Source organism: Elephantulus edwardii, unplaced genomic scaffold (assembly GCF_000299155.1).
Source record: "Elephantulus edwardii isolate Elephantulus edwardi_28Jun2011 unplaced genomic scaffold, EleEdw1.0 scaffold00030, whole genome shotgun sequence".
NCBI classification, from domain to species: domain Eukaryota; kingdom Metazoa; phylum Chordata; class Mammalia; order Macroscelidea; family Macroscelididae; genus Elephantulus; species Elephantulus edwardii.
In genome coordinates this window covers 9,182,597-9,194,563 of record NW_006399780.1, presented here as the reverse complement: position 1 = coordinate 9,194,563, position 11,967 = coordinate 9,182,597, and the positions used below count along the sequence as shown (strand labels likewise).

The 11,967-nt window shown below is 38.6% G+C and overlaps 1 protein-coding gene across 1 annotated transcript in view; it reads left to right on the top strand.

Annotated features, from left to right (window-relative positions):
* The window catches only part of LOC102871442 (sulfotransferase 1C1-like), a 53,311-nt gene that overhangs the window by 28,688 nt on the left and 12,656 nt on the right, over positions 1 to 11,967 (top strand). The window contains exon 5 of the mRNA XM_006883965.1: positions 5,367 to 5,464. Coding sequence (XP_006884027.1) covers positions 5,367 to 5,464 — 98 coding nt within the window. The remainder of the gene's footprint in view (positions 1 to 5,366; positions 5,465 to 11,967) is intronic.

Here is an 11,967-nt window from a genome sequence, read left to right as displayed (position 1 = left end):
CCCTCGCGCTTGTTCTACCTAGATTGATGCAAACAGATGTAGAACACTGGAACAAACCTATCACAAAAGGAGAAAATCAGCAGGTCATAAAAAGACTTCCCCATAAGAAAAATCCTGAACCAGGACTATCACAAGAACATAGAAACAGACAAATGTCCAACTACAATTGAATGGAATGAGAAATTGTGGTATATTCACATGATAGAATAGTACACAGCACACAGGAGGTTTTGTAAAATATTACCTAACTTGGAAGAGACTGGAGAGCATTATGCTAAATGAAGTAGCTCAATCCAATCAGGACAAATATAGTATAAGACCATTATTGTGTATGAGGAGTGGATGTGGGTGGGAAGGGTTAGTCACAGGATCACATAATTTGATGGATGGAGGGAAGGGTGTGTGTAGGAAATGTGAAATATCTGGTGTGAAAACAACATATATAAAGTTTGTAAGTATACCAGTATAAAATAAAATAAAACATTATTTTATATTTGAATAAAAAAGAAACAGTCCAAAGGACCAGTGGATCATGAACACCCTGAGAAAAGACGAACTACATGGGACTTACTATTCTGAAATGATTACAATAGAAGGACATGAACAGAGTGAGAGGAAAATGTATAATACATACAAAATCACATTTCAAAAGACAAGAGGTCTTTTAGAGATTACAGATCTTATAAGAAGACGACCCTTAGACATCCATCCAGGATGGAGCTGAGCCTGCTCTTTCGGCTCAGCTTTCAACTAACTGATAGCTAATAAAGAGAGAAATTAGCCCAGGGATGCACACATTCCACATAGCAATCAGCTCTATGAAAGGAAAAGAGCAGATCAAGTTTGGCCAAGGATAAAGTTCAGAAGATAAGAAAGAATAGGTGGGAAATTGGAAATATTAACCACAAGAAGAAACTGAAAAGAATGAAACTATATTTAGAGGGTTGTAAACATTGTTACCTCATGTTGTTGCTGTTAGGTGCTGTTGATGTTAGGTGCTGTTGAGTTGAGTATGACTTATAGTGATCCTATGAACAAAAATATCTGAACCCTGTTCTATGTGGCACTATCCACACACTCTCTTACACAAAAGAGACCACTGACACAGTCACCATGCACATACACCTGATTAGAGGGTCTTCTTCTCCTTCACCTTCCCACCACCCCTACAAGCAACATGTCTTTCTCCAAGGAATAGCCACCTCCTAGAACATGCCCAAAGTACGTGAAGTGAAGCCTCATTATTATTGCCTCCAAAGAGCACTCACTCCACCCGCAACCTCCAAGACATATCTTGCTCAACTGGCTATCCATAGGATGTTCAGTGCTCTACTTCAACACCACAGTTCAAAGGTGTCAATTAATTTTGTCATCCTTACTCATTGTCCAGATTTCAGATGCATGACAAGTGGTCACAAAGACTATGGCCTGAATCAGATGCACCTGTCTTCAAACTGACATCATTAATCCTCAATACTTTGCAGAAGTCCCTAACTGCAGATTTTCCTAGTGCATTATAACTTCTTATTTCAATAATATTGGTACCAAGGGTGCTAATTGTGGGTCTACACAAGATGAAGATGTTGACAGTTTCAATCTCTTCTCCATCCAATATTGTCTTTTAGTCCAGTGGTAAGAAATTTGTTTTCTTAACATTGGGATGCAATCCACACCAAAGGCTGCATTCCATGACCTTCGGCAACAAGTGCTTCAAGTCCTCCTGACCTTCAGCAAACAAAGTTGCGTTATCTGCATGACACAGGTTGTTGATGAATCTCCCTCCAATCTCAAAGCCATACTCCTCTTCATAAAGTCTATCTTCTCAGATAATTTGCTCAGTATACAGATTGAATAGTTACAGAGAGAGAATACAACCTTGATGCACTCCCTACTCAATGTTAAATCATGCAGCATTCCCCTGCTCTGTTTGCACAACAGCCTTCTGGTCCAGGCAAAAGTTCTGTATAACCACAATTAAGTGTTCTGGGACTCCCATTCTTCTCCATGTCAGCTACAACTTGTTATGATCTAAACAGTCAACTGTCTTTGTATAGTCAATAAAGCACAAATAGACATTCTTTTGATATTCCTTACTTATAGTCAGGATCCATCTGACAATAGCAATGATTTCCCTGGTGTCATGGCCTCCTCTAAATCCTGCTTGTACTTCTGGCATTTCCCTGCATATGTACTGTCCTAGCTTCTAGCCAATTTTTGATGATCTTCAGCAGTATTTTACATGTGATATTAATGATATTGTTTGATTGTTTCCATATTCAGTTGGATCACCTTTCCTGGGAATGGGAAAAAACATAGACTTTTTCTAATCCATTGGACAGACAGTTGTCCTCTAAATTTCCTTGCTTATACTTGTAAGCATGTCCAAGGCTACATCTGTTCAATGAAACAAGGCAATTGGTGTCCCATGGAATGGATATTCCTGGGGCCTTATTTTTTGTCAATGCCTTCAGTCCAGCTTCAACTTCCTCCTTCATTATCATTGGCTCCTGATCATATGGTACTTCCTGAAATTGTTCAGTGTCAGTCAGTTCTTTCTGGTACAATGCTTCTATGTATTCAGTCTGTCTTCATTTTATGCTATCTAGGTCATTCAAAATACTACCCAATGCATCTTTCAGTATTGTGACATGAGGCTTAATTTTTTTCCATTCTTTCCACCTGGGAAATACAGAGCAGATTCTTCCCATTGTATAATTCAATTCCAACTCTTTTCACATTGCTTTGTCCTCCTGAGTTGCCATTTGAAATCTTTTGTTCAACTCTTTTTTACTTCAGCATGTTTTCCTTTTGTTTTAGCTTCTCAATGCTAAGTGTGATGTGATTGTCAAACGTTGACCACCTTGAATCGTATAATCATATAATATACTATCAAGGTAATGAAAACCAGAAGAAGAATGCTGTTGCATTCATAGCCAAAAGTCAATATTAAGTTGTATCCTGAAATACAATGCTGTGAGTGATAGGATAATATCCATAAACATACCAAAACGACACATTAACATAACTATATATATGCTCTTACATCTCTAGCCAAAAAGGAAGAAATTGAAATTTTGTACCAAATCATGTGGTCTAAAATTGACCAACCATACAATCAAGATTCATTAATGATAATTGGTGGATGGAATGCAAAACTGGGAGGAAATGTACAAAGAATAGTACTTAAAAAGTATGGGCTTGGTGTAAGAAATGAGACTGGAAATAGAATGATTTTTGTATTTACAAATATATATTCATTACAAATATCATTTTTAAAAGACTCAAACAATGGCTTTACACATACAGTTCACGTGAGGGGCTGCATAGGAATCTGGTTGACTACATTTGTGGAAGAATTCATTTGAGAAGGTCAATACTGGCAGTCAAACCAGGCCAGGGGCAGCCTTTGGGTCAGATCCTTAATCGCTCCAAGTGTGGCTGATGAAAATTAAAATAAGTCCACAGGATCCAGGATATAATCTTGAAACAATTCCATGTGAAATTCAAGATCATCTTAGGAATAAGTTTGAGGCATTTAACACTAACGACTGAAGACCGTCTGAGTTATGGGATGATATCAAGCATACTATCCATGAAGAAAGCAAAAGCTCAATAACCATAGAAATAATTATATAGTAAAGAAATTTGCCCTGTAAACCATCCTTCATAAAAATTACAAGTAAAAATTGATAGGTGAAGACTGAGCTCCTTTTTTTTTTTTTCTTACTGTGGACAGAACAAATATAAATAAAAATGTAACCACTTTTTCAAGTCAAAACCCTACTGCTTTGGTAATCACTCCTCAAGAAAATAGAAAGGAAAAAAACATAAAACCATTCACTTGTCAGTTGATTTTCCTTCACGACCACCTTGCATACGGTTTCTAAGGCTGTGAATCTTTCCATAATGAAGAATGCCTATTTTTCTTCTGTAAACCTACTGATAGATTTAAACCACCAACCTTTCCATTAGCAGCACAACAAGACTAGCATAGCTCACAAAGGAAAGCCCAACTATACCACAAGGACTAAGGTACCTGAAAGCCAGGTGCTTTAAGTCTTAACGGCTTTTCTTAATTCCTATGACCCAAACCAAACTCTCTGGAACCAGTTGCTTCCAACTCACTGTGCTCAAATAGAAGAAAAACCCTGATTGTAAAACTACCCTAAAAGGTTTCCAAAGCTGTAAATCTTTAGAGAATTGATTACCACATTTTTCTTCTGTAGAGCTTGTAGACTGAAGGAAGACTCAACAGCAACCTTCATTTTGTAGATGAGACAATCTTGCTTGTTGAAAGTGAAAAGAATTTTAAGTGTTTACTGCTGAGAATAAAAGAATACAGACTCCAATATGGACTGTACAGAAATGGTAACAAAACAAAAATTCTCACCACTGGACTTAGAGGCAACAACATGATAGATGGAGAAAAAATTGAAACTGTCAATAACTTCATTTTACTTGGCTCCACAATAGAGACATTTGGTACCAACAATCAGGAGATCAGAAGACATATTGTTCTGGGAAAGTCTGTATTCAGGGACCTCTCCAAATTATTGAAGAGCAGTGATGTCAGTTTGAAGATTAAGGTATGTTTGAATCAGGCCATGGTCTTTTCAATCACTTGTTATGCATCTGAGAGTTGGACAATGATTTAAGGATGACAGAAGAAGAATCTATGTCTTTGCACTGTGGTGTTGGAGAATAGTAGTGAATACCCCATGGGCTGCCAAAAGAGTAAATGGCTATGTCTTGGAGAAGGAGCAGCCACAGTACTCCTTGGAGGCAAAGATGATATAGCTTCAGCTTCTGTACTTTGGCATGTTGCTAGGAGAGGCTCTTCCTTGGAGGGGAACCATTATGCTAGGAAAGGTGGAGGAACTTCAAACTAAAGACCTTCAATCAGGTGGATTGACACAGTGACTGTAATGGGCTCAAAAGATTGTGAGGATGGCACAGATAGAACGGGATTCAGATCTATCATTCACAGGATCACTCTGAGTGGTACTCAACTTAATGACACATAAGAACAACAAGATGATAAAGAAGAACAAGCAAGCATGATCACTGGAGGCAAAAGTAGCTGCTATAATATACAGTAGGTTTGAATCAAAGCAAAGTGAATGCAAGGAAGAGTAAAAATATTAGGAATAAGGAAATTATGAGAAGAATCAGTTTAGACTAAGAGAGGAAAAGAGTAAATGCTATCAAAGAAGAATATCCCTTCATGACATTACATGCAGGCTTGACATATATACTAGATAGAAATGGAATGGTCTCCATAATCCAGCACACAGCAACGCCTGCTAAAAATATATTCAGGCGAAATATCTTAAACAAACATTAATAACGTTAAAATTAATTTACAGATGTAGAATCAGTCAATGAAATGAATTCCCCACGGATTGTTAGAACTCATCTGCCATTCCATTTGATGCCACCATCCATTTTGGGGAAAAAATGTAAGGTAAGAAGTAGGAATTTTTTAAAGTTTGATTTTATTTTTGTAAAATAAAGGCAGGGAGAAGAGGTCATGTTAAACTGATAATTTTAGAAAAAAGGTTCCAGAAGGAATGCATAAAACAGATGCAATCTAGAGGGCCAAATTTTACTAAAATATTTTTATATATTTATTGTTCCCACACATGTCAACATATCCATATGTTTACTGAAAATCTATAATGCATACATCCTGGGTTCTGATGTTGGTGATCAAGAATACTTAAAACAAGTTAGGAGGCAGATACTGACATACATCCACTATGAGAACACTTTTAAACAAGGAGAGCATTGTAGGGGGGAGGGGAGGGAGAGGCAAGGGGTGAAATATGCAATAATGAGTATTTTTTAAAAAAAGGAAAAGAGGAGGTGATAATAGTTGTAGACCAATAGTAATGATATAAAATAAGATATATTTGGACATGTTGTGAGGAGAGACCGGTCCTTGGAGAAGGACATTATGCTTTGGGAGGGTGGAGGGACTGCCCAGGAGGGGAAGGCCCTCTATGAGGTGGATTGATTCAGTGACTGGAATAATTGAGATGGGAGTGTCAGAAACAGTGAGATTGGCACAGGGCAGAGCAGAGTTTAGGGTTGTTGTACGTAGGGTCGCTATGAGTCGCAAGCAACTCGATGGCACATAAAAACAACAACAAATATGATTGTATAAAGAACAATGTACATGAACAGAATACAATAAGCCAAAGATGAAATAAAACACAATGTTGATGCATGAAACAAAATGTATATGAATGATTGTATGCAAAGCAATAAAAATATGAAGGAAAAATGGACTATGGGGCATGAGTAATGTCAGAAGAAGTGGACACTTTGGGCACATGAATGACATCAGAGAACCAGGAACAGAATGAGACCCACCCACTAAACTATGAATTCTCTGTGGCACTGTCACGTTGACCCAGACTTCACCTGCAAGGCCAGCCTAGCGCGTGAGGCCATAAATAGAGCCTCATTTCACCAGTAATAGGCTTCTCTCTTTCTTATTTCCTTTCAAGAGGGGAGGTCCTTCTCTTTCAGGATATAACTTTCTAATAAGTATATCTTTACTATTTTACCCTGGGTTTTGTAGTTGTGTGGAGTCAGAACCAGTCCACAGCTGACTCTCTGGAAGGTTTTCAGAGGCACTTAATCACACAAGAGGAGATTGTGCATCCTTCTCCTGAATGGCAGCTAGAGGCTTGAAACCCTGTGCCTTTGGGACTTCAGCTCAGCTTCTTGCCACTAGGACACCTGAGCTCCCTAGTCTACCTTTTAATAGAGTGGATTGTAAATCAATGGAGTTGTACTTTCTGAAATATTAAATGTTGTTGTTGTTATGTGCCGTCGAGTCGCCTGCGACTCATACGACCCTATGTACAACAGCCCTAAACTCCGCTCTGTCCTGTGCCAATCGCACTCTCTGACGCTCCCATCCCAATTATCCCAGTCACTGAATCAATCCACCTCATAGAGGGCCTTCCTCTCCTGTGCTGTCCCTCCACCCTCCACCCTCCCAAGCATGATGTCCCTCTCTAAGGACTGGTCTCTCCTCACAACATGTCCAAAGTATGTTAGATGGAGCCTCAGAATCCTTGCCTCCAAGGAGCCACCCGGTTTAACCCTTTCCAGGACAAAGCTGTTTGTTTTCCTAGCAGTCCGTGGTATTCTCAATACTCTTCTCCAGCACCACAGCACAAAGGCATCAATTCTCCTCCTATCCTCCCTGGTCATTGTCCAACTCTCTGATGCATAACAAGTGATTGCGAAGACCATGGCCTGTATCAGACGCACCTTAGTCTCCAGAGAGACACCATTGCTCTTCAGTACTTTGGAGAGGTCCCTAACAGCAGACTTTCCCATGGCAATGTGCCTTTTAATTTCCTGGCTGCTGGTGCCAAGACTGTTGACTATGGAGTCAAGCAAATTAAAGCTGTGTACAATCTCAATCTCTTTACCATCCATCCTGATGCTGCCAATTGGTTCAGTGGTGAGAATCTTTGTCTTCCCGACATTGAGCCTCAATCCATATTGTAAGCTGCAGTCCTTGACACTCTGCAGCAGGCGCTTCAGGTCCTCTTCAATTTCAGCAAGCAAGGTTGTGTCATCCGCATAACGCAGATTGTTGATAAATCGTCCACCAATCTTGACCCCACATTTCTCCTCATAGAGCCCAGCCTCCTGGATAATCTGTTCTGTATATAGGTTGAAAAGGTATGGAGATAGGATGCATCCCTGGTGTACGCCCTTCCCAATTTTGAACCATGCAGTGTTCCCTTGCTCTGTTCTGACAACTGCCTCCTCATCCAAGTTCCTATCCCAAAGAAAAGTGACCCAACAGAATGTGGAAACTACAGAACAATCTCACCAATTTCACCTGCAAGCAAGATTTTACTGAAGATTATCCAAAACGACTGGAACAGCACATCAACAGAGAGCTACCAGAAGTCCAGGCTGGGTTTAGAAGGGGTCTTGGTACTAGAGATATTGTAGTTGATGTTAGATGGATCTTGGCTGAAAGCAGGGAATACCAGAGGAATGTCTATCTGTGTTTCATTGACTATGCAAAGGCATTTGACTGTGTAGATCATAACAAACTATGGTGGACTCTGTGAAGAATGAGAAGAAATATTAAATAAGAGTTAAAAAAATAATATTTAATGTACCATACTTTATTTAAAGTGATATATCTTCACTCCCTTGAAATAACTGCCTAATACTCTTGGCCCTTACTATTCATACTCATCTTTTGCCACTAATTCAAATATATGAGGTTTACCTGTAGTTAAATATCAAGAAAAGAATTTGGTACCATGTTACTGATCAATTATGTCCTATACCATATCCGGAGGACAACAATTTGGCCAACTGACAGGATGACATTCATATTTGTTCCCATTCGAAAAAAAAAAAAAAAGGAGACACACTCAGTGTGAACATTATCAAAGGATATGATTAATACCACATAAAAGCAAGATCCTGCTGAAAATTATACAAAAAAGACTGGAATAGCACATCAACAAAGACCTGACAGATGTGCAGACTGGGTTTAGATGAGACCGTGGTACTAGGGACATTATAGGTAATATTAGATGGATCTTGGCTGAAAGCAGACTGTATTAGAGGGATGTCTGTGTTTTAATAACTAGCCAAAGGCCTTTTACTGTGTATATCAAAACAACTTGTGGTTAACTTTGAGAAGAATGAGAATTCCAGAACACTTGATTATGCTTATGTGAAACCTATACTTGGACCAGAAGGCAGACATCAGAACAGAGCAAGGAAACACTGCATGGTTCAAAATCAGAAAAGGTGTATGCCAGGGATGCATTCTAACTCCATAACTTTTCAGTCTATATGCAGAACAAATTATCCAGGAGTATGGACTCTATGTTGGAAGCAGGAGTAGCACCACTCCGACAATAGCTTGCCTCTGGAAACCCTATGGATCTGGATAAAAGACGAAAGTTATACAAGAGGTGTCCAGGCTTTTCATTCATAGGGTTGCTATGAGTCGCCTGCAACTCGATGGCACTTAACAACAACAACAACATGGACTCTATGAGGCAGAATGTGGCATTAGGATTGGAGGAAGATTCATCAACAACCTGCATTAGCAGATGACACAACTTTGCTTGCAGAAACAAAGGAAGAACTGAGGCATTTGCTACATAAGGTCAAAGACTGCAGCCTTCACTATGGATTGAAGCTCAACATCATGAAAACAAAAATTTTCACCACTAGGCCAATAGGCGGCAACATAATAAACAGTGAAGATTTGAGATTGTTAGCAGCTTTAGCATGCTTGGCTTCACAATCAACACACTTGGTACCAGCAGCCAGGAAATCAAAAGATGAAATGTACTGGAAAAATCTGCTGTCAGGGAACTCTACAGAGAACTGAAAAGTAACGATGTCAGACTAAAGATTAAGGTGTACCTGATCCAGTCCACAGTCTTTGCAATTACTTGCTATACATCAGAGAGCTCGACAATGACTAGGGATGACAGAAAAACTGATGTCTTTGAATTGTGGTACTGGAGGATAATATTGAATATAGGAGAACAAACAGATTAAGCCTTGAGAGGGTGAAACAAAGTTTCTCCTTCGTGTCAAGGATTCTGAAGCTTCATCTGACATCCTTTGGGCATTTTATGAGAAGGGACAAGTCCTTGGAGAGGAACATCATACTTGGAAGGGTGGAGGGACAGCACAGGAAAGGAAAACCCGAGATGAGATTAAGTGACTCTGTGACAGAGATAATGGTGTAGGTGTATCAGAGACAATGAGGTTGGCTCATGATACAGCAGTGTTCGGAACTGTTGTACATAGGGTCTCTATGAGTGGCAACCAACTCAAGGGCATATAACAACAACATAGCAAATAATAGTTTTCAATGTAACTTTTCCCCCCAAATTTATTTTTCTTCTCATTGGAATAACAAGACCTTAAAAATAAAACAATTTGTTGTATGTGGTTTTTCTATAAAAATTTTCCCAATCTTATATCCCATCCTCTTACTTATATAGCTAAACAAAAAAGATTAAAATGCTAGAGAGGTATATATATATATTTGGCCTAGTAGCAAGAAGCTGTGCTGCAATCCCAAAGGCACCCAGTTTGAGGCTACTAGCTGCTCTGAGGAAGGAGAATGGGAAATCTCTCATGCAATTAACTGCCTCTGAAAATCTGCCAGAGGATTAGTATGGGTCACTTCCAACCCATAGTACAGAACAACGTATCTATATTGATGGAGACAGAGATATATAATATCTACATATTTCTCTACCACCTATTTTTAGGCTGTTGTTGATTGCCTTCAAGTCGAATTTGACTCAGAGTGCCCCTATCAACAAAAAACTTGAAGCCTCTCTACAACTATTGACATTTATCAAAGTTCATAGAGGGTCAGGAGGCATGTTGTTTAGAAAGTGGATGCCTGCTTCCAAACCTGCCATAATATGTTAGGGTTGTTATATGCCTTTGAATTGTCTACGATGCTAGCATTTTAAATACTGTACAAAAAGCAGTTTATTTCTTTTTCCTCTTCTTTCTCATTTCTCATCTCTGCTAATCTTTCAAGATTGATGTGTGTGTGTGTGTGTGTGTGTGTGTGTGTGTGTGTGATATTTCTTGTTGTTAATGTTTGTGGTGTTATACCATAACTGTCACTTTGTAATTGCCTTATGTAACTCAGCATAGTCTGTTTTAATTAACCCCATGTTATGTAGAATTTGTTAATTCCTAATGATTTTAGTAATACATAACACTCAATTATGTGAATGTACAACAGTTTCTTTAGCCATCCATTCATTGATTGGGAACTTGGGTTGTTTCTACCTCTGTGCAATGTAATAGTGCTCCATGAACTTAAGTGTAGATTTCTCAGTTCATGTCACAGCTCTCTTCCTTTAGGATACATTCCAAGTAGGCGTATTGTTGAATAAATTTGAATTTAAAGTTTCTTGACCATTCAGGCATCAGGATACTCTAGGATTTTAATACAATGTTGAAAATATTTAGGAGTCTAAGTTATAAACATTTCCCCCACAATTAATAGCAAAATAAATACTTTTTGCAGTGATTATTATATAAACAACCAATAAAAACTCTTAATAAAACTCCTATTAGAAAATAATAACATTTTAGCAAACCCCAAAGCAGAAAGTACCACAAGAATGTCTATTTGTTTTTCATCAATATGCAATTTTTTTCTTGTTAAATGGACTACAGAATAACAAGAAACAACTCTTCTCACATTAAGGTAGAAAAGGCAATTCTTCCAATCAAAAGTTCTTTCAAGGGTGTTTTCAGTCAAATATGTGTATTGGTAACATTTAAATCTATAGTCTTTGCAATTAAGAGCTATGCATCAGAGAGTTGGACAGTGAACAGGGATGATGGAAAGAGAATTGATGCCTTTGAGCTGTGGTGCTGGAGAAATGTGTTGAATATACTATGGACTGCTAGGAGAAAAACAGGTTTGTTCTCGAGAGGGTAAAGAAGAAATGCTCCTTAGAGTCAAGGATTCTGAAGCTTCATCTGACATACTTTGGGCATGTTGCAAGGAGAGACTGGCCCTTGGAGAGGGACATCATGTTTGGGAGAGTGGAGAGACAGTGCAGGAGAGGAAGACCCTCAAAGAGGTGGCTTGATTCTGTGATTGGGGTGGTGGGAATGAGTGTATTTGAGATAGTGCAGTTGGCAGAGGATAGAATGGCATTTAGAGCTCTTGTACATAGGGTTGCTATGAGTCCAAGCAACTCGATGGCACATAACAACAACAATAACAACAACAGATTTTATAATATAAAATCTTTATAATATAAAACAGTAACTTGCAGTTTCATTCATATCTGTTCACTTCCTGAGAAGTCACTTTTAAAAGTATTTCAGATATTTCTTCTGATACTCATTTCTTAGAGATTTAACACGTAGATTTTATCCACAAAATAGACTTATGCTGCTCCTTGA